The sequence below is a fragment of the Rhinolophus ferrumequinum genome, chromosome 11, assembly GCF_004115265.2.
Source record: "Rhinolophus ferrumequinum isolate MPI-CBG mRhiFer1 chromosome 11, mRhiFer1_v1.p, whole genome shotgun sequence".
Classification (NCBI taxonomy): domain Eukaryota; kingdom Metazoa; phylum Chordata; class Mammalia; order Chiroptera; family Rhinolophidae; genus Rhinolophus; species Rhinolophus ferrumequinum.
Window position 1 is genome coordinate 46,004,413 of NC_046294.1, and position 18,493 is coordinate 46,022,905.

General features: G+C 39.1%; 4 protein-coding genes across 4 annotated transcripts in view; 2 read left to right on the forward strand and 2 right to left on the reverse strand.

Annotated features, from left to right (window-relative positions):
* The first annotated feature begins 1,334 nt into the window (after positions 1-1,334).
* LOC117029706 (olfactory receptor 52H1-like) lies at positions 1,335-2,202 on the forward strand. The gene is given in 2 exon segments (XM_033118910.1): positions 1,335-1,592; positions 1,594-2,202. Coding segments are annotated over 2 exon segments (867 nt in total).
* Positions 2,203-6,940: 4,738 nt separating this feature from the next.
* On the reverse strand, positions 6,941-7,405 carry LOC117029707 (protein SSX7-like). The gene has a single exon (XM_033118911.1). It carries the CDS (start codon positions 7,403-7,405, stop codon positions 6,941-6,943), a length of 465 nt encoding a protein of 154 aa, XP_032974802.1.
* A 1,988-nt stretch (positions 7,406-9,393) lies between these two features.
* Positions 9,394-10,344, reverse strand: LOC117030654 (olfactory receptor 52B2-like). Its single transcript, XM_033120825.1, has one exon. The coding sequence runs from the start codon at positions 10,342-10,344 to the stop codon at positions 9,394-9,396; it is 951 nt and encodes a 316-aa protein (XP_032976716.1).
* A 5,731-nt stretch (positions 10,345-16,075) lies between these two features.
* LOC117029708 (olfactomedin-4-like) overlaps positions 16,076-18,493 on the forward strand; it is a 29,699-nt gene continuing 27,281 nt past the window's right edge. The window contains exon 1 of the mRNA XM_033118912.1: positions 16,076-16,178. The gene's annotated coding sequence lies outside the window, so the exon portion shown is untranslated. The remainder of the gene's footprint in view (positions 16,179-18,493) is intronic.

Here is an 18,493-nt window from a genome sequence, read left to right on the forward strand (position 1 = left end):
CTGAGACCCTGCCCCATATGGTGTTAATTCCCTCCTCTCCTTTGGGAGCAGAGATTCTCCTCCCTTTGTGTATCCTTCCCTTCCTCAGCTCCAAATCTCTCCATCACTTAGGCAACTATGTCTCTGTTCAACACAAAAATCTAAGGCACACAGGGATATGCTTTGGCATAGAGCCAGATAAGACTAAGGATGAGGGGTAGTCAGCACTAACACAGAGGCTCCTAGCCTGAGAGTTTTCATATTTTCAAGAGAGCAATCTGGCAGCCTGAAACAAAGAGAAGGGTTTTCAAGGTATTGAAAGCACCAAAATTCTTATTCTATGGTTTCAATTAGTGATTAAGATGACTTAAGTTGATGAAGAAGTGAAGAAGAAATGGAGTTGGCAGATCAAACAGGGATTTCCAAAAATGATCATAAGACCTGGCAGATGAGATATAAGGACTGAAGGAGGACAAAGAGTCACAGTCAACTCTCAGATCACTATGTTCCAGCAGTGGGAGAATGCTGTGATGACGAAGGGGGTAGCGGATCAGAAAGTTGGCAGGTGGAAGAAGATAATGAGTCTTGGAGAATTGTTCAGGAGAATTGACAGAAGAATGTTTAGATAGAGACTTTCTTCCAGATATTGAAGAGTTGGGGATAAATTCTGGGATGTAGTAAATTGGTTCACCGGAGTCCTAATGATACACTGGCATTAAAAGATGCAGGTTTTCTAATTCACACATGGCCCCCATTATTTCTTTAAATAGATACCTCAGTAAGACTCACATCAGGTTGGATATTCAATACTTACATCCTTAAGAAATCTTAAACTGAGTTACTGGTGAGGGCAAGATAATCTTGGAATTTTATTATAGTTGACAATAAAGGACCAATATCCTCCCAGGTCATAGATCTGTTGGGATATTTTTCCAATAAAGTAACAATATAGTTATGGTAATGTCTATAGATGGGGAATTATTGGTTTAATTGAGGTCTCTTGGCAGCTTTTGGTAAATGCTTTAAGGGTTGTGACAGGAGGTAGATTGCATTTTTTTTCTAGTGTGTGTTAGGTGATAGAAAGGGAGGGATCCTTGTTGTGGAAAAGACTTAAAGGGAATTTATGGACAGTCAGTCCCAGGAATCAAATGGGATATTTTTGTCCTCAGGAAATGACAATCAAGATGATGGCAATATTGAAATTGACAAAATTCAATCCAGACTTCTTCATTTTGGTGAGGATCCCAGAACTGGAGTAGTTTCACATCTGGATTGAAATTCCTTTCCTTTACGATTCCTTTACGATCTACCTTGTGGCCCTTTCAGACAGTGGTATCCTTCTCTACCTCATCACTATGGATCGCAGCCTCTATGTACCCATGTTCTTCTTTTTCTCAATTCTGGCTTCTGCAGACTTCATATTATGCATCACATGTGTCCCCAAAACGCTTGGCATACTATGGTTGAAAGCTCAGATAATCATTATTTCCTATCTGCCTCATCCAGTTGTGTTTTCTCCACTTCGGGTTTTACTGGACTCAGCCATCGTGTTGGGCATGGCATTTGATCATTATATGGTTATTTGCTCCCCTTTGAGATATACACTAGTGTCTTGACACCTGGAATGATTTCAAGATCATGGTGGGTATTTTTGGTCAGAGCTTTAGTACCATTTTGCTTGTTGTTTTCCTGGTGATGTGTCTGCCCTTCTGCAGGAAACTTATCATCTCACACACATACTGTGAGCAAATAGGGGTGGTCAGACTTGCTTCTGCTGACATCTCCATCAATATCTGGTATGGCTTTGCTGTGCCCATAATGACTGTTATCTTGGACCTGATCCTCATTGGTATTTCCTACACTCTCATTCTTCATGCTGTTTTCTACCTTCCACCCAGAGATACCCACCAGAAAGCCTTCAGCACCCATAGTTCTCATATTAGTGTCATTCTCATATTCTACACACCAGCCATGTTCTCTGTCCTTACTCATTGCTTTGGCCACAACATCTCTCATACGTTTCATATCACATCTGCGATCCTCTATGTGGCAACCCCTCCTGCACACAATCCCTCCTGCACGTATAAAAACAAAACAGATTGGGGACAAGATCCTCCCTCTAATTCTTTCCTAAAGGGATGCAGTGACCTGGGGATGAGAACATGGAGAAAAAGATTATGGGAAATCAATAATCATATTGATTTAATAGAATTTCTTATGTAAATCAATAGCAGGAAATCCTACAATAACGGATCCAATTCTTATGGATTTCAAGACCTCAGTTGCATTGGAGAAAATTATTTGTAGAATTAGAGGGAGAGAGGTCAGGATTTTTCAAATCCTAAGAAAATGATAGGCATCAGATGGAAGTACATATGATTTTCTATCATCAAAAGCATAAATGCACAAATTTTTTACTCTTCCTTTAGTCCTTTTATCCTATTTCAGTTTCTTCTTTTTAGAATAAAAGAAAACATAGCACTTAATTCATAGGCTCATTGTGGGGTTAAATTTGTTTAGCACACAGTAAGCTCATAAATTCAATAGCAATCTTTATGCTGGTGGTTACTGAAGTCTAAAGCCCTACTCCCAGTTGTTTTTCTGTCCCACCTAGTCAACTCTCTACCCGTTATCTCCTCTTGGATATCTCACTGAAACTTCAAAATCAACATGTTCAAAAATATTATCATCTTCTCTTTCTTTCCTCACAATCAACACCTTCTCTTGAATACACTATTTTACTAAATGGTATGGTATTCAACTAATTTCCCATGTCAAAGCTTGTTTACCTTATCTTATTTATTTTCTCTAATTATTTAAAAATTAATTTGCTATTGCTTATGTCTTCTGAATATCATTCTATTTATTCAGATGTTTCACATTAAAATATGATCATCACACTCTCTTTATCCTGGATTTTTTTAGCAGCCTCATTTAGGAATTTGCTGCCTCTAAACTTTTTTCTCTCCCATCCATTTTTTTAAATCAGAAACTAGAGTTCTCTTATAAAACTCCAACCTAGATCATGTTAGTCCTCTATTTAAAATCATTTAATAGTTACCCATTTTGTTTGGAATAAACCCCAAACATCCTAACATATCTTTAAAGCCTTTTATGGCCTGATTTGTGTTAACTACTTATTGCTTGGTGTCCACTGACTCCACTCTTCCCTTCCCTCTCACTCTCTCCCTCATACACTTTTTATGTTAACAACCACCCTGTACTTCTTTTGGCTATTCAAATAAACTATGTTCTCTTTTCCTTCTGGACCTTCATATATGCTATTTCCTCAGGAATCCGAAGCTTAGCTTAAACTTGGGTAGGAATGAAAATGATGGGAAATGATTTTTCAATCCCTTTTTATTATTATGTCTCATATCCACTAAATGGCTATAATTTTTTAAAAAGTGAAATAGTGAGGATATAGAGAAATTGGAACCTTAATACATTGTTAGTGGAAATGTACAATGGTGCAGCCTTTGTGAAAAACAGTTGGGTGATTCCTCAAAAAGTTAAATACAGAATTACCATAAGACCCAACAATCCTTCTTCTGGGTATATAACAAAAAACATTGAAAACAGATGTCCAAACGAAAGCTTGGAAATGAATGTTTATAGGAGCATTATTTGCAATAGTCAAAAAAGTGGAAACAACTTACATCAAACATGTGTCAACTAGTGATTCATCAGTTATATCTAAATATGTTATATCCAAACAATGGAATATTCTTCATCCATAAAAGGGAATGAAGTTCTGATGTATAATACAACATGGTGAATCTTATAATGCTAAGTGAAAGAAACCAGACACAAAAAGCCACATGCTGCATGATTCCAGTCATGTCAAAGTCCAGAACAGGCTAATCCTTAGAAACAGAAAGTAGATTAGTAGTTGCTGGTGACTGGAGGAGGATGAAATGAGAGGGATTGCTTAGTGAATATGAGGTTTCTTTTTGGGATGATGAAAATCTTCTGGAATTAGATAATGGTGACTCTTGCACAACATTATAAATGTACTAAAAACCACTAAATTGTACACTTTAAATGGATAAAATAATGTATTTTATATTACGTGAGTCTTACCTTAATAAAAAAGTTAAATATGTTCCATATCATACAAATAATAAATGAAGTGCATACAGATAATAAGTCTGTCCGATTTTATTTACTGTCTTACCTCTCAGTGAGGCAGAACTTCTCTAGCACAGAGATCTCTTTTTCTCACATCCTTTCTGGGTTAAACCAAAACCACAATATTAGAGCTCATTCTAGTCCCAGTGTGCCAGGCCTACCAAAAGCTACAACAAATGGTGAGCTGGAGACTGTTCAAACTGGCTCGTGAAAGCCAAGTGTGAAATTTTCAGAAGTGTTATGAACAGGTCAATATCATATTAGTAGCTTGAAATTAGCCACAGAGGGAATATCTACACCTTAGAAATCAGCAAATCTACAAATCAACCCCACCAAAACCAGAAGTTAAACATTCACTAGCACACCACTGGCTACAATCCTTTTTCTTTTTTTTTTTAAATTTATTTCTGTATTTATTTTTTTATTTACTCATGTTTTTTTGTTTTGTTTTGTTTTTTAAATTAAAGTTTATTGGGATGACAATAGTAAAGTTACATAGGTCTCAGATGTACAATTCTATAATACAGCATCTATATGTCACATTGTGTGTTTACCACCCAGAGTCAGTTCTCCTTCTATCACCATATATTTGACTTCCGTTTACCCTCATCTGTCACCACTCTGCCCCCTTGCCCTCCAGAAACCATCAAACCTCTTGAAGCCCGACTCATACAGGCCTGAGTGTGGTGCAGGCCATGGCCTCATACATTATATGGCTACACTTGAGCTTCAGCCACTCTGTCGGGCTCCAATTCTTCTGGACTCTGATTCAAGTCTCTTTGGTCATCTTTTTCTCTAATGATCCTTTGTATTCCTAAGCTTGGTAGTAGTATTGTTGGTGGTGGGGGTGTAACACATTACTTTATTACGTATTGTGATTTATATAGGCCCTTTTAGGTATATGGATTTGTGTGACTACAGAGAATAGAGTGGGAAGGAGAGACAACAATAAGCATAGGGCCAGCTATTACCCAAGACTTACAGGGTTGAGTTTTATGGAAGCAGAAGAGCATTTATACTGGAAGTGTGTACTGAGCTTGTGTTGGGTTTTAAATATTCGTGTTATCAATTTTATGCTGAATGTGCACACCAAGTTCTGGATGAGGAACATATTCACATTATTCACTTAAAAAGCAAATAATAATCACGTGATTCCCTAAACTCAATTCTTATCTGTAGGGTTATATAATGAAGGCCAGGTCAAATGTCCTATGCATGTGAAATCTGTTTTACAGTCAAGGAACAAATAAAAATGTGTTTTCTCTGCTTAGAAAAGCTAAAGAGACTATTCCTCCTCTCCTTACCTTCCACCCTCTGAGAAAATTTCCTTGGAGAATAATGGGAAATCAATCTCTGTAGGGGAAAGATAAGAACATTGTCTCCAGGTTTAAAACCCAACCATGTTGTCATTCTTCTGGAGTTAGGTAAATGTCTCTGGAATTCTCTCACTATCTATAGTTATCTCACTAACTATAGTTGTAAATTAATTTCCCAAGACTCAGTCTTAGTCCAGGATCCCACGATTTTGGCAAAATTTATTCAGAAAGTGCAACTCAGGAAAAACACAAAAATATTTTCTTTATACTCCACAAGATGCCAGAAATCTGAGCAGACTGCTGGCAAGAACAAGTTCCATGGTTATGGAATACAGTAAAATTCCCACAGGAGTTTCTGAGGGATGTGAAGTGCAAGACTGGCTCATGCTGCCGGGATTATGGGCAGTGCAGATGGAGCACTCGCACCTGAATAGTGTCTGTCTGTTGTTATCTTCTATCTAAAGTAGGTGCATGTCTGATAGGGAAAAGCTGTGGGAGGTGACTTCACAGTAGTTAGATGAACCCTGGTAGGAAAAGAAAGGAGGAGGGAGCTAGAAGGACTTTGCCATAGAAAAAGGTCAGGGTTTTTTCTTTGTTTTGTTTTTAACTTTTCACCTTAAGGAGGATGAAAGCCTATACCAGGGAACATAATGACATTAACGATAGAGACACAACACATTTGTACAGAATTTTGTAATTTCTAAAGTGGTTTAGCATCGGCTTTCTCAGTGAGTCCTCATATAACAACCCTGTGAGATAGATGTTAAGGAGTTTCAAAAGAAGGTTGCTCAACTGCAAATTAGGAGGGTTCCATAGGCCACCCAGCATCCCAGGCACTTTAAATATCCAAACACTTTAATGAGCTAGTCCTTTTTTTTTTTTTTTGGCAAAAATTGTGTTTATTAACTGCCAGCGACTAATAACAGCATCATAATATGGTATTGTGCCATGGAGCAGCTGCCGAACAAGGGACAGAAGGAGGGGTACATGTCCATTACACACTGAACGCAGGTCAGATATGTTCAAAGTTGTACTGTCTGTGAGTGTTCGTCTTTGTGTTTATGGTTGTGCTTGGGGGATGTGTGTGGGGTGTGTGTGTGTGTGTGTGTGTGTGTGTGTGTGTGCACGCGCGCATGAGTATGTGTATGAGAGAGAGAGAGAGAGAGAGAGAGAGAGAGAGAAGTGAGAGGAAAAAACGTCTGGAATCAGTCTCCCACAACTGCCCTGGGGAGCCACATGTGGGGAGATGGAAAGCACTGCTCTTCTGTGCAGAGACACCTGAAAATACTTGTTTCCTGAGGTAAGTGCCTGGACACACAGGCAGAAATAGGCCTTAGGGATATGTGTCGGTCATCAACGAAACATGAATACCTGACAGAATATTAGACACACAGTAAGAAGCATCGTGCTTTAGCGTTTCACAGTGCTGAAATTTTCTTTCACTTGCTCGAGGCCTGAGGGCCAGAGGTTCACAGCTTTGCATATGTTCATGAAAGGCCACCAGGTTCTTGGATTTAGTCATCTTCCTCGGGGTCACTAATCTCTTCATATACAACTCTGTTCTTTCTTTCTTGCAGTCTGTGGGCCCAGACACTAGACTTCACTTTGCTGGGTCCTGACATCTTCTCAGTCTCCTGACCAGAGGAACTCACTTCTCCTGGGGTACACAGCTTTTTCGGAGCCGGCTCCGAGGCAGGCGTTACTGGTAGTGGCATCGTATCATTTTCTTCCCTTGTCGGCTCCATGGGCATCTCCTTCTCGTCTTCTATCCATTGCACATCGGAAGCCTCTTGCGGATTTTCATTCTGATTCCCGGGGCTCTGATCTTCATCAAAATTACTCTCAGGAGCATGTGTAGACTGATTCAGAGAACACATGAAATATGGGCGGTTGGAATTGAGACCTATGAGAGTCATGTAGTCGTAGTTTCTCTTCATGTACACATAGGTTCTTTTCTGTAAGTCTCCCAGCTTTGCCATTCTTTCTTAGAAAAGTATTTGGAAATATCATTGAAGGCCTCATATTTCTCCTGTGATTTCTGGGCATCCTCCCTGTGGCTCTTTGCCAAGGAGCTGCCTCTGTCCATGGCGCTGGGAATGGTGTGATGTCCCAGGGACACAGCCTGAGTCTCTCCAGAATCAAGGCCAAGGATCCTCAGAAGTGAGGCGTCTGTGAGGGGTTGATCCCCGCAGAGATGAATACCCACAATTCAGTTACCCAGGGACCTTCAACCACTCGGAGTAGTTAGTGAAGTGGATTTGGCTGACTGCAAGTCAGGATAATACAGGGGAAATTGAGGCAGGAGTGGGATCTGTCCTACCACCCAGGCTCCAGAGCCAGGAATATCTTCTCCAAGTGGCTAGCTAGTCCTTTTTAAAAATCCTTCCAAATCATGTACTTACAGCAGAAAATTTCATTTGTATAGATGGTGCTATCTAGTATCATCAGTATTCCCATTTGTGTTACAAGATTGTTTAGGTCTTTTGTGAATACGATGAGCTAGAATGGAGAGCTTCTATGTTCCCCTATTTGTATACCAATTTGATATTCACTCTTCCTAATTTGTATTCAACATAGCTGTTGGGGAATACACATAGAGATCTAAAATTTAAATAGTGGTTGAAGGAGAGGCGTTTTATAAGTTTTATTTTTTGTTTGATAGAAATAGAGATATTATCATTAAATATTGAAGAACTTGTGTACATTTAAAATACTAGTTTGTATGTCTGTGAGTACACCTTTCTTTCTTAAATTAAAATTTATTGGGGTGACAATGGTTAGCAAAACTACATAGATTTCAAGTGCACAATTCTGTAACACATCATGTATATATTACATTGTGTGTTCACCACCCAGAGTCAGTTCTCCTTCCATCACCATATATTTGACCCTGTTTACACTCTTCTACCACCCCCATCCCCGCTTACCTTCTAGTAACCACTAAATGCGGAAACAGCCAAAGTGTCCTTCGATAAATGATTGGATAAAGAAGATGTAGTTTATGAGGCCTGACAATTAAATTCGTGAACTCATCCTAGAAATAGTGTTACATATCTCATTACTGAATATCACTATGGTCACCATTGAAGTACTCCTCTTAGGAAGCTATGCACTGACCAGAGCCTAGTCCACCCTTCAAAGCAATTTTGGAGCACTTTTTCTGGGATGGTCATCAGAGCTGTCATCACATTACCCTTGATGTCCTGAATGTCATCAAAATGTCTTCCTTTCAATATTTCCTTTCTCTTCAGATAAAAAAAGAAGTCATGGGGGGCCAGATCAGGTGAGTAGGGAGAGTGTTCCAATGCAGTTATTTGTTTACGGCTGAACACTCCCTCCCAGACAGTGTTGTGTGAACGGGTGCATTGTCGTTATGCAAGAGCCATGAATTGTTGCCAAAAAGTTGAGGTCATTTAACTTTTTCACGCAGCCTTTTCAGCACTTCCAAATTGTAAACTTGGTTAACTGTCCAGTTGGTACAAATTCATAATAAATAATGCCTCTGATATCAAGAAATGTTAGCAACTCGTTGCAGTAAGTTCACAAACTTAATTGGCAGACCTCATATATACACAATAGAATACTACTCAGCCATAAGAAAAGATGAAATTGTGTCATTTGCAACAACATGGATAGATCTTGAGATTATTATGCTAAGCAAAATAAGACATAAAAAGTCGAGAACCATATGACTTCACTGATATATGGGATATAAAACTGAAAGCAACAAAGGAACAAGACAAACAAATAAAGAAACAAAAACTCATAGACACAGAATACACATATTTTTAAGAAACTATTTACCTTTGAAATAAAGGACTTATATAATTTGGATCATCCTTATCTAATGAAAAAAGACGAATTTCATAGCAAATAGAGCCTGTCCTAAATGGCAGCTATGTTTTTTCTTTCCTAATAGGACACTTCTTTCTTGCCTGTAAGAAACCACCATGAAATCCAGGCAACCTCAACAACACTTCCCTTTTGAAGAAAACACAAGGGCTACTCGCTCACGAATCTGTTTTGTCTTTACGCCATTGATAATTGGGTTCATCATGGGAGGAACAAGAACATAGAGATTGGCCAGCAGGATGTGGACATGCTTGGGGATTTTTTGGCCAAAGCGCTGAGCAATGACAGTGAAAACCCCTGGAAGGTAAAACATGAGGATGACACAGACATGGGAACCACAGGTGCTGAGTGCTTTCAGCCTAGCATTCCGGGATGGCAACCTGAAGACTGCCCGCAGAATAAGCATGTAGGAGATGACTATTGTCGCCATATCCAGCATAACACTGAGTAATGGCACAGAGATTCCATACCAAATATTGATGGTGATATCAGCACAAGCCAGCTTTGCCAGCCCCATGTGTTCACAGAAAGTGTGGGCAATGATGTTTGTACGACAGAAGGGTAGGCGTTTCACAAGGAAGACAATGGGGAAAACAGTTGCAAAACCCCTGAGCACAATGATGCCCCCTATTTTGCCAATGACACCAAGGCTAAGAATGGTGGTATACCTCAGTGGGTAGCAGATGGCAACATAGCGGTCAAAAGCCATGGCCAAGAGAATGCCTGACTCCACTACAAAGGCAAAATGCATAAAGAAGAGTTGGGTTACACAACCACCAAAAGAGATGTTGACGTCATCAAACCAGAAGATGCTCAGGGCTTTGGGTACTGTGGATGTAGATAGAATTAGATCCCAAAAAGCCAGCAAGGAGAGGAAGAGGTACATGGGTTCATGAAGACTGCGCTGCACTGCCACCACACAGATCAGGATGCCATTTCCTGACACAGCCACCAGGTACATCAGGCAGAAGGGGATGGAGATCCACATGTGTAGCTCCTTCAGGCCAGGGATGCCAGTGAGAACAAACATATCATAATTGACAGTGGAATAGTTGGGAGTTGACATGCCTGAATTATGGTATAAAACTTTTATCACTTATCTGTAAGGAGAAAGAAAGTTAGAGAGCTAGCCTGTTACAATCAACTAGCATTTATTTATTAACTTGCAATGGGCTCAGATCTGCTATGTAAAACCTCAGTTAATGAGTTCCTACCTATTCAGAGATGTTAAGTGTGGACCCAAATGTGTGCAGTAATCTACTTTGGAGAGGATTCCAAAGATTCAAAGTGGGATCAAAGGATTTTTTTTTTTTTGAGGGCGCAGCTCACAGTGGCCCATGTGGGGATCGAACCGGCAACCTTGGTGCTATCAGCACCATGCTCCAACCAACTGAGCTAACCGGTCACTCGGGATCAAAGAATTTTAAAAAGGTGCTTCCAAGGAAAATTCTGAGGCTGGTATTATTTTCTCACACAATTAACATAAACTGAAAATGATGGTCTTACAAAATTTTAAAACCTGTGATAATCTATTGTATTCTCTGACTAAACATTTTAAGACAAGTAAGAAAATTATAAATTTTTATAAAGAATATAAAAAATGAATAGAAACAAAAAGTGTTTTGTTGAACTAAGCAACAATTCTGTTATCTAGCACACACATTTATCTAATCAACTATTGGTTTATTGATTACCCAAGCATCTACTGATTACCTATCATATGTACAGAGATATGAACATGTGCATAAAAGGGAAAAAGGAGTTCATTTTAAATAGACTAAAAAGTAATAAATAATCTTCATCAAAAAGGAAATTAATTTTCTCATTAACAAACAAAACATCCTTTTTATTCTATATCAGGAAAGATCAACATACACAAAGAGCATAATTATTTTGATTTAAAAAATAAATGCTATTTAAAATTTACCATTTATTATTAAATTAAAAAGAGATTGCAAAAATGTTTGTGCTTAGTGTCATTGTGGAACAATAACAATTATTTATAAAATTTTTTTAAAATATGTTTTTGCAAGATGTCTGGTAGAGAAAACATCAAGTTTTCTAGTTATATCTGGATAGTGAACTAATGATAACTTTAATTTTATCTGATAATTTAAAATTTTTACCATATGAAAAAAATTGTGATATTATTTTATTACTGTCAAATATATGAAAATATGATGAAGTTCATTTTTTTATTAGATTGAGGGCTAAAAATGTATACTTTCATTAGAAGTTATTTAATTCATTATCTTCAACCCTTCAATGAATTTACCCAATATTCCCTCTCATCCACAGTAATCTGATTTTCTCCAGATTCATGAAGCATCTGGAGTTATCCTTTGACTTTTAAAAATATACTGAGAAGTCTGGTATTGATTACGAGCACTTCAAGTCTTCTTTGGTGCCATAAGCTGGCATGGCAAACAATAGGGAGTTACGTTTACCAAAGAACAGAGGTGTGTATGGAAAAATATATAGTTGTTTTTTACTTCATATTAAGACATATTCCTAATGTTATTTAAAGTTAAAAACTAGAGCATTTTCCATACTTACAAAGATTAACTTGCTGAGGAAAATAATATTTCTGATGTGGTGTCTCAAGCTTTTAAACTGGAAGAAGCTGTCTGTGTGAGTCCAGACTTCGTGGGCAACGAGGAACTTAAAGTCAGGATTTAGCCACCCAAAGAGAGTAAGATTTGAGAAGAACCCACAGAATCCCTAACTTCCTTAACCTATCAAGAGCTCCCTTTCCCCAGACCACCCACTGAGGCTCATCTCAGATCTGAATTCCTACCTTGACTTAAAATGACTTAAAAGGTTAGAGCACTCTCTTGAAATAGACCCTATTAAAAGCCCCCAGACTGCTGGAGCTCTCACCATACATGTTTACCTGAATAGAAAACCAGAATGGGATCATCACAGCTGCAAAGTGTCCCTGGGGGAGGCTCAGGGAGCAAGGTACAGGAGTGGACATTATTCCTGGGAAAGAGCACAAGAAGGCTGAGCCTACATCACTGGAAAAATTGCTGCCAGGGGAGCAGAGGAGAAATGTAGATCCAGAGAATGAGAAGCATGGGGAAGGGTACTCAAAGAAGTATACTCTAAAAAAGTTACTCACTTTGCCTCCTGACCATGTGGCTAGTCCACAGACAAAGGAATGGCTCCTTGCAGTCTATACCATTACCGTAACTGCTACGTGTCTGTGTGTCTAAGTTCCCCGGAACTGTTCCGCCTGCTACGTGTGTAGCCTAGTTCACGCACCACCATCCATCCCCTCAACCACAGCAGGGGTCTCCCCACTGCACAGAAGGCAGAATGAGCCTGGGATCATTTATTGCTCTTGGAAAGTCCCAAGGGGGTGACCTCTGGGACTTGGTGCCTGGTCCTGCCTCCAGCTAAACTGCTCATAGAAACAAATTAAATTAATTCCTTTTCTGTTGAATGGCCAGTAACACCTTGATTGTTTGTGTACTGACCAGTGAACCCAATAGAGGTGCCTAGAGCACTTAAGACCCTGAGAGTCAATGCTTCATTAATTTTGTGTCCTGGGCATCTCACTAGCCTTTCCCTTGTCCCAGTTCTGGAAGGAGCATTATTTAATTCATTCCTGCATCCTTTCTGCATACCTAGTTCCACATCATCTCTGCCTGTACTACAGTGAAAGTTCTCAAAATAATTTTGCTGTCTCTAAAGCATCACTACAGGTGCATCTCACTGCATTCCAGTGGCAAGTCCACATGACAACCATATTGAACTTTACCCTATGTCAGTTTCATTTTGTCACATTCCCGAGTGAAACCTTCCATCAGCCCCTTCATCCTTTAGCCTTTAGAATAAGATCCAAGTTCCAAAGCACAAGGTACAGTGCCTGCTTACCTCCCCAAACTCTTCTGATCTCCCTCTCTCCCTCTTCTCAGCCTCATCTACATCCAGTGTCCAGTCTGCACATCAAGTTGCAGACAGTTTGCCAATTCTCACTATGTCCTCATTACCTTCTTCACGTTTGAAATAATATTCTCACTGCCTTAAGAACTTTTATTTTTCCTTTAAAACACAGCTTTAATATAAAATTCTTGACCATCCTGTTGCTCTTTCCTAATTATATCAGCACCCTCCTTCCTGTCCTTACAGCTCCCTGTGTTTTTCAGATCATATTTCTTGTCACTCTGTACTGAAATTGCCTGCTTCTGTGTGTGTTTTCCCCACAAATCTGTGATCTCCTTGAGGACAGTAAAAATTGCCTTAGCCATATCTGCATCCAGAGCACCTGTTACACAGTAATTATAATAATATAAAATTAAAAAGACTGACTGTCATGTAATGTCCCAAACAATGTGCAAAGTGCCTTACATAAAACATCACAATCCATCCTCAAGCCTTATGAGATAGGTAAGATCTCCATGTACACAGGAGGCCTGGTGGAGTTGGAAAGTGCAGCCAGTAGTCCATGTCTGGCCTCAAGCCATTTCCCCTTCTCCCCTTCTGTGCTTTCCTGCAAACTGCTTCCACACATGGTGCTTGGATGAATGCGTAAAGGAATGAATGGCAACTGGGGCAGGGAACGTGCTGTTAAGCGCTACGTCACCTTTCAAAATACTTCCTTAAAACTATCTATTTACGTACTAAAATAGGCTATTTATGTACTAACAGGAGTTTCCATTACCCATAACTTTTTATGCCTCAATTTTTTTTTTTTAAGTATGAGCCACAAATGAAAAACAAACTACCTGCTTCTAAGATGCTTACATTCATATCTTCCTCCATCTTGCCTAAGGCCCTTTGCACATACTTTTCTCTGTGTCTGGAATGTTCTCCCCTTTCCTTAGCCTATTGGAGATAATATAGTACAAAGTGATATAAAAATAGGGTTCAGGAGTCAGACTACCTATGGTAGTTAGAAAATTCTCCACTTAATAGCTGAACAATTTAGGTAAACTTTTATGTATCATTTTTCTCACCTGTAATATGAAAACAATAAGGGGATCTACTGCATTGACAGGGAATAAGAACTAAATTTGATAATGTTTTTAAAGGATTTGGCCCTCTAATTGACACATTCAAGAGCCCAATAAACATTATTGATTTTATTAGCTTTTAGTTAAAATTAACTTTGTCTGTCAAATATCTTTTTTTTTTTTTTTTAAAGATTTTATTGGGGAAGGGGAACAGGACTTTATTGGGGAACAGTGTGTACTTGGAGGACTTTTTCCCAAGTCAAGTCATTGTCCTTTCAATCTTAGTTGTGGAGGGCGCAGCTCAGCTCCAGGTCCAGTTGCCGTTGTTAGTTGCTGAGGGCACAGCCCACCATCCCTTGTGGAAGACAAGGAGTTGAACAGGCAACCTTGTGGTTGAGAGTCCGTGCTCCAACCAAATGAGCCATCTGGCCACCGGGGAGCTGATCAGCAGCTCATTGACTTCATTCTAGTTGCGGAGGGCACAGTTCACTGGCCCATGTGGGAATCGAACCTGCAGCCCCATTGCCCAGAGCTTACGCTCTAACCAACTGAGCCACCCATCCACCCCCTCAAATATCTTTTGAAAGACTCTTTTTTCTATCTCCCCCAGGCCTGATTAGATACCTTTGTTATTTACTTTCTTGACACATTAAGTTTACAAAAGTTATAAAGGTAGTGATTATTTTTACCCATATGATCTATTGATTATTTCACTAATGTATGTCTTCCTCAACGAATTGAATACTGTGCGGCCCAATAGCGGGTGACAAGGAAATAAAGATGATGACTAAAGGAGGAAAGTGGTTCTAAAGATAGTTTGCAGTCTGAATCTATAGGACTGGCAAGTGTATCTGTAAGGAGTTCTATATGAAAATTCAAGTACTTGATCAATATGACCTATTTGTGATAACCAGAGCATTCCCTTTTCAGGCTTGATTCAGAAAGTAGAAAATGTTCCCCTCCTTCCATAGATCCATTTGTATTTTCATACTAGAGTAGGCATTGTATGTATTTACAAAAATGATTGAATATTTATAATGTTGTGGAGGAAATGACGAGGACCGAGAGACTCAAGTGGCTCGCAGAGATCAGGGAGAACACAGCTTTATTACACCAGTGGGCTCAGTGGGATTGTTCCCAAAGAACTGAGCACAAACTGGAGTCAGGCGCTTTGTTTTATATGTTTAGGCCTCCAGGTTGGGGGGGAAATCTGGCCAGGGTGCCAGGGAGATCTGTCCCTAGCACTGTGTTTCTTCAACATTTGTTTGGACAGGGAGGCCTCTAACCATGGTGCCCGTGGGAGACATCTCCGATAAGTATGGGAAGGGGCGGGGGATGGAGCTCTGAGAAGGAGGGGGATTGAGCTCTTAGGGGGCGGCCTGCAGGAAAAACCGTCCCAACAATAACATAAACCAAATAGCCACAGAGACACAAAGACATGCAAGTCCTCTCTCTCTCTCCCCCAAATAAACACAGAGATGTCACTGTAGATGGCTTTAGCAGCAGTGGAGAGAATTTTTCCATTTCAAAAGCCCTGGAGGACTCTGCTTGCTAAAGATACTGCCTGTCCTAGAAGACCTGAAGTTGCAGGGATTCAGTCCACCCCAGCCTTCGAGACCTCAAAGCCTCAAGAGCTAGAGCCCTGGGATGTGCCTCACTGTGCAGTCCACAACTCACTGATTGGATCTGTGGCTATGGTTTCTCAGGGGCACACAAGTTTGAGTGTCCTGTCCGTAGTCCAGGAAGATGAATAAGAGGATTGGCCAGTTGAGGGTGCTGTTTCTGTTCATCCCGTGGCCCTCACCAAGGGCTGGACTCTGGAGATTAGATGTTGGGCAAGGCTGCCAAGGCTGCAAGGCTGGAAGCCAAGGGCAGAACTCAGGCCCAGATCCTGGCGGAGGCTAACTGAAAGACAAACAGAGGACCTATGAGGAGCCACAAGGTGAGGTTCAGAAAAGACGGGATGGACTCAATCCAGCTTTCCCCACGAAATAGAATCTGTAGGCTGGGGGTCAGATTTTAAAGTCTTAGGGGTTGGAATTAAGATGAATAAATGGGGCAGAAGAGAACAAGTAGAAGTGAGCTGTCTCGAGGACACAATTCAACAGCCAAATCCAAATGGTCTGAGAGCTTGGATCCAGAAGAGCAGGGTCGGACTCTCGTTTCCTTGTGATTAAAACCTTCTGTCATTTCTGGTTTTCTGCCATCTCTGTGTATTTGCATGTGTTTATAATAATAGTGAATTTACAAATAGCTGCTATGTATTGAGAGCTTAACATTTCCAGTCACTGAATTGAGGACTTTTCTCATGTAATCTCCACAAAAATTCTATGATGAAACAGGTGTTTTAGAGAGATCAAATAATTTGTTTGATATAATGAAAAAAGAGGCACAGATCAACTACAAATCCAAGACACTTGACTCCAAGAATCCAGGTTTTTCAGCAATAACAATGATGTGACTTTCTGCAGACTTTGCTTATGATTCCACATGTCTGGGTATATGCGTAAGTGTGCTGTGTATGTGTTTTTGTGTTTTAATTTATTCATTTATTATTACTTTAGCCATTCAATCATAAACTATACTTTAATGGAACATAGAGTAAACAGAAGAATGAATAGAAGTGAAGTGGGGAGAAGTGTGGTGGAAAAATTACAAAAGTCCCATATCAAATAGGAGTTTGTGTGCAATGATTTATGCATTATTTATTTATTCAATAAAACTTAAGTGTTTTATAGAAACTGAGCTAGAATTAAGAGATAAAACTATTAATATGAAAATGTCTTTACACTCAAGAATAGAAGACAGGCAGTAAGTGCAATAAATTATGATAAGTGCTTCCCTAAGTACATAGTTCTGTGGGTGTGAATAAAAGGAAATATTTTGGGGGTTAAGAAAATGTTTTGTGGAAGAATTTTCACCTAAGCTGAGACAACAGTGTTGGGCAAAAACAAGCAGTCCTTATTTCTCTAGATAGAACCTATTGAGCAATATTAATACTCATGATATTTTTTTATCGTTAATGGAAACGACTTTAGCATCCTTCTTTGGATTATTATTGGCTGCCAGTTTGCAAAAGTTTATTTTCCTTTACTTATACAGTAAAGGAAATAATATTTAATGCTTTCAAATATATTTTCAGAGACAATGAAAATATTATTTTTGTCTTGACTTATTAGTGATGTTCAATTCCAGAAATATTTTTTGAGCACCTTTTAAGTACCATTATTGTGTGGACTTTGAAAGTATCATGGAAACAACAACAAAAAGACAAAACTAATAAAATTGACATGATCTTTGCCTTTGTACAGATTGCAGTCTAGCAGGGAAAATAAATATTAAACAAGTATTATAGTTGCAAGCATGCTGAATTTCAAAAAATAGGAAACACAATTTGGAAATAGAATTTTCTAACAGAGAGAAATCAGGAGGACTGTTCCCAAGGAAGTCATATTTAAGCTGAATGAAAAGGAGATTAGTTGAGACTTGAATGATGAATAGAACTTGGCCTTGTTTGGAGACAGGAGTAGGGATGAGAATAATTATTCTAAAGTCAAAGGAGGAAGTATGTGCATTGTCTCGTAGTCAGGAGACTTTGACACTGAAGAACCACATGTTACCTTACCTTTATGTAGAATAGCACACATTATCTGTTTAGACTTTTATTTGTCTATAACAACCATTGTTCAGAGAAGTGCAATAATGATGCATGACAACTCATTGCATGGGACCACTCTTGGCAGTATGATAGCTCAACCTTAGGGACTGGGTGGTGTCATTCTTCTTCATCACCTGGGCTTCCACTATCTCTGGCTTCATTTCAGTTTATCTTCAGAGAAAAAAATATGAATTTCAGTAGATGCTAGGTCAAAATTTAAGAAAAAATAACTAAATATTATAGTTGGAACCCTGGAAATGAAGTGGTAGAAGAATTTACCATGATCTTTTTTTTATATGGAAATTGCTCTTAACATATACATTTTTAGAAAATTCGGGATTTTTTTTTGTCTGGCCAACATTCCTGGAGTGTAAAAAGAAGGCTGAAAAGGTAGCCAGACCAGATTGTGGAGATCTTGTTACCTATGTTAAGGACTTTTTTCTTTTTTGATTCAAAAAAGGATTGGATCAGTGTAATTGATTGCACATGGGGGTTTATAAAGAGGAAGTTATAAATGATCAATTTCAAATTTCTGCTTTGGGTCTTTCAGTGTGTGGTATTGATAGTCTCTGAAATATTAGACATAGTAAAGAACATCA

What these genes read in the sequence shown, in the direction of transcription:
- LOC117029707 (XM_033118911.1), bottom strand. Translation starts at nt 7,405, where the DNA reads ATGGCAAAGCTGGGAGACTTACAGAAAAGAACCTATGTGTACATGAAG.
- LOC117030654 (XM_033120825.1), bottom strand. Translation starts at nt 10,344, where the DNA reads ATGTCAACTCCCAACTATTCCACTGTCAATTATGATATGTTTGTTCTC.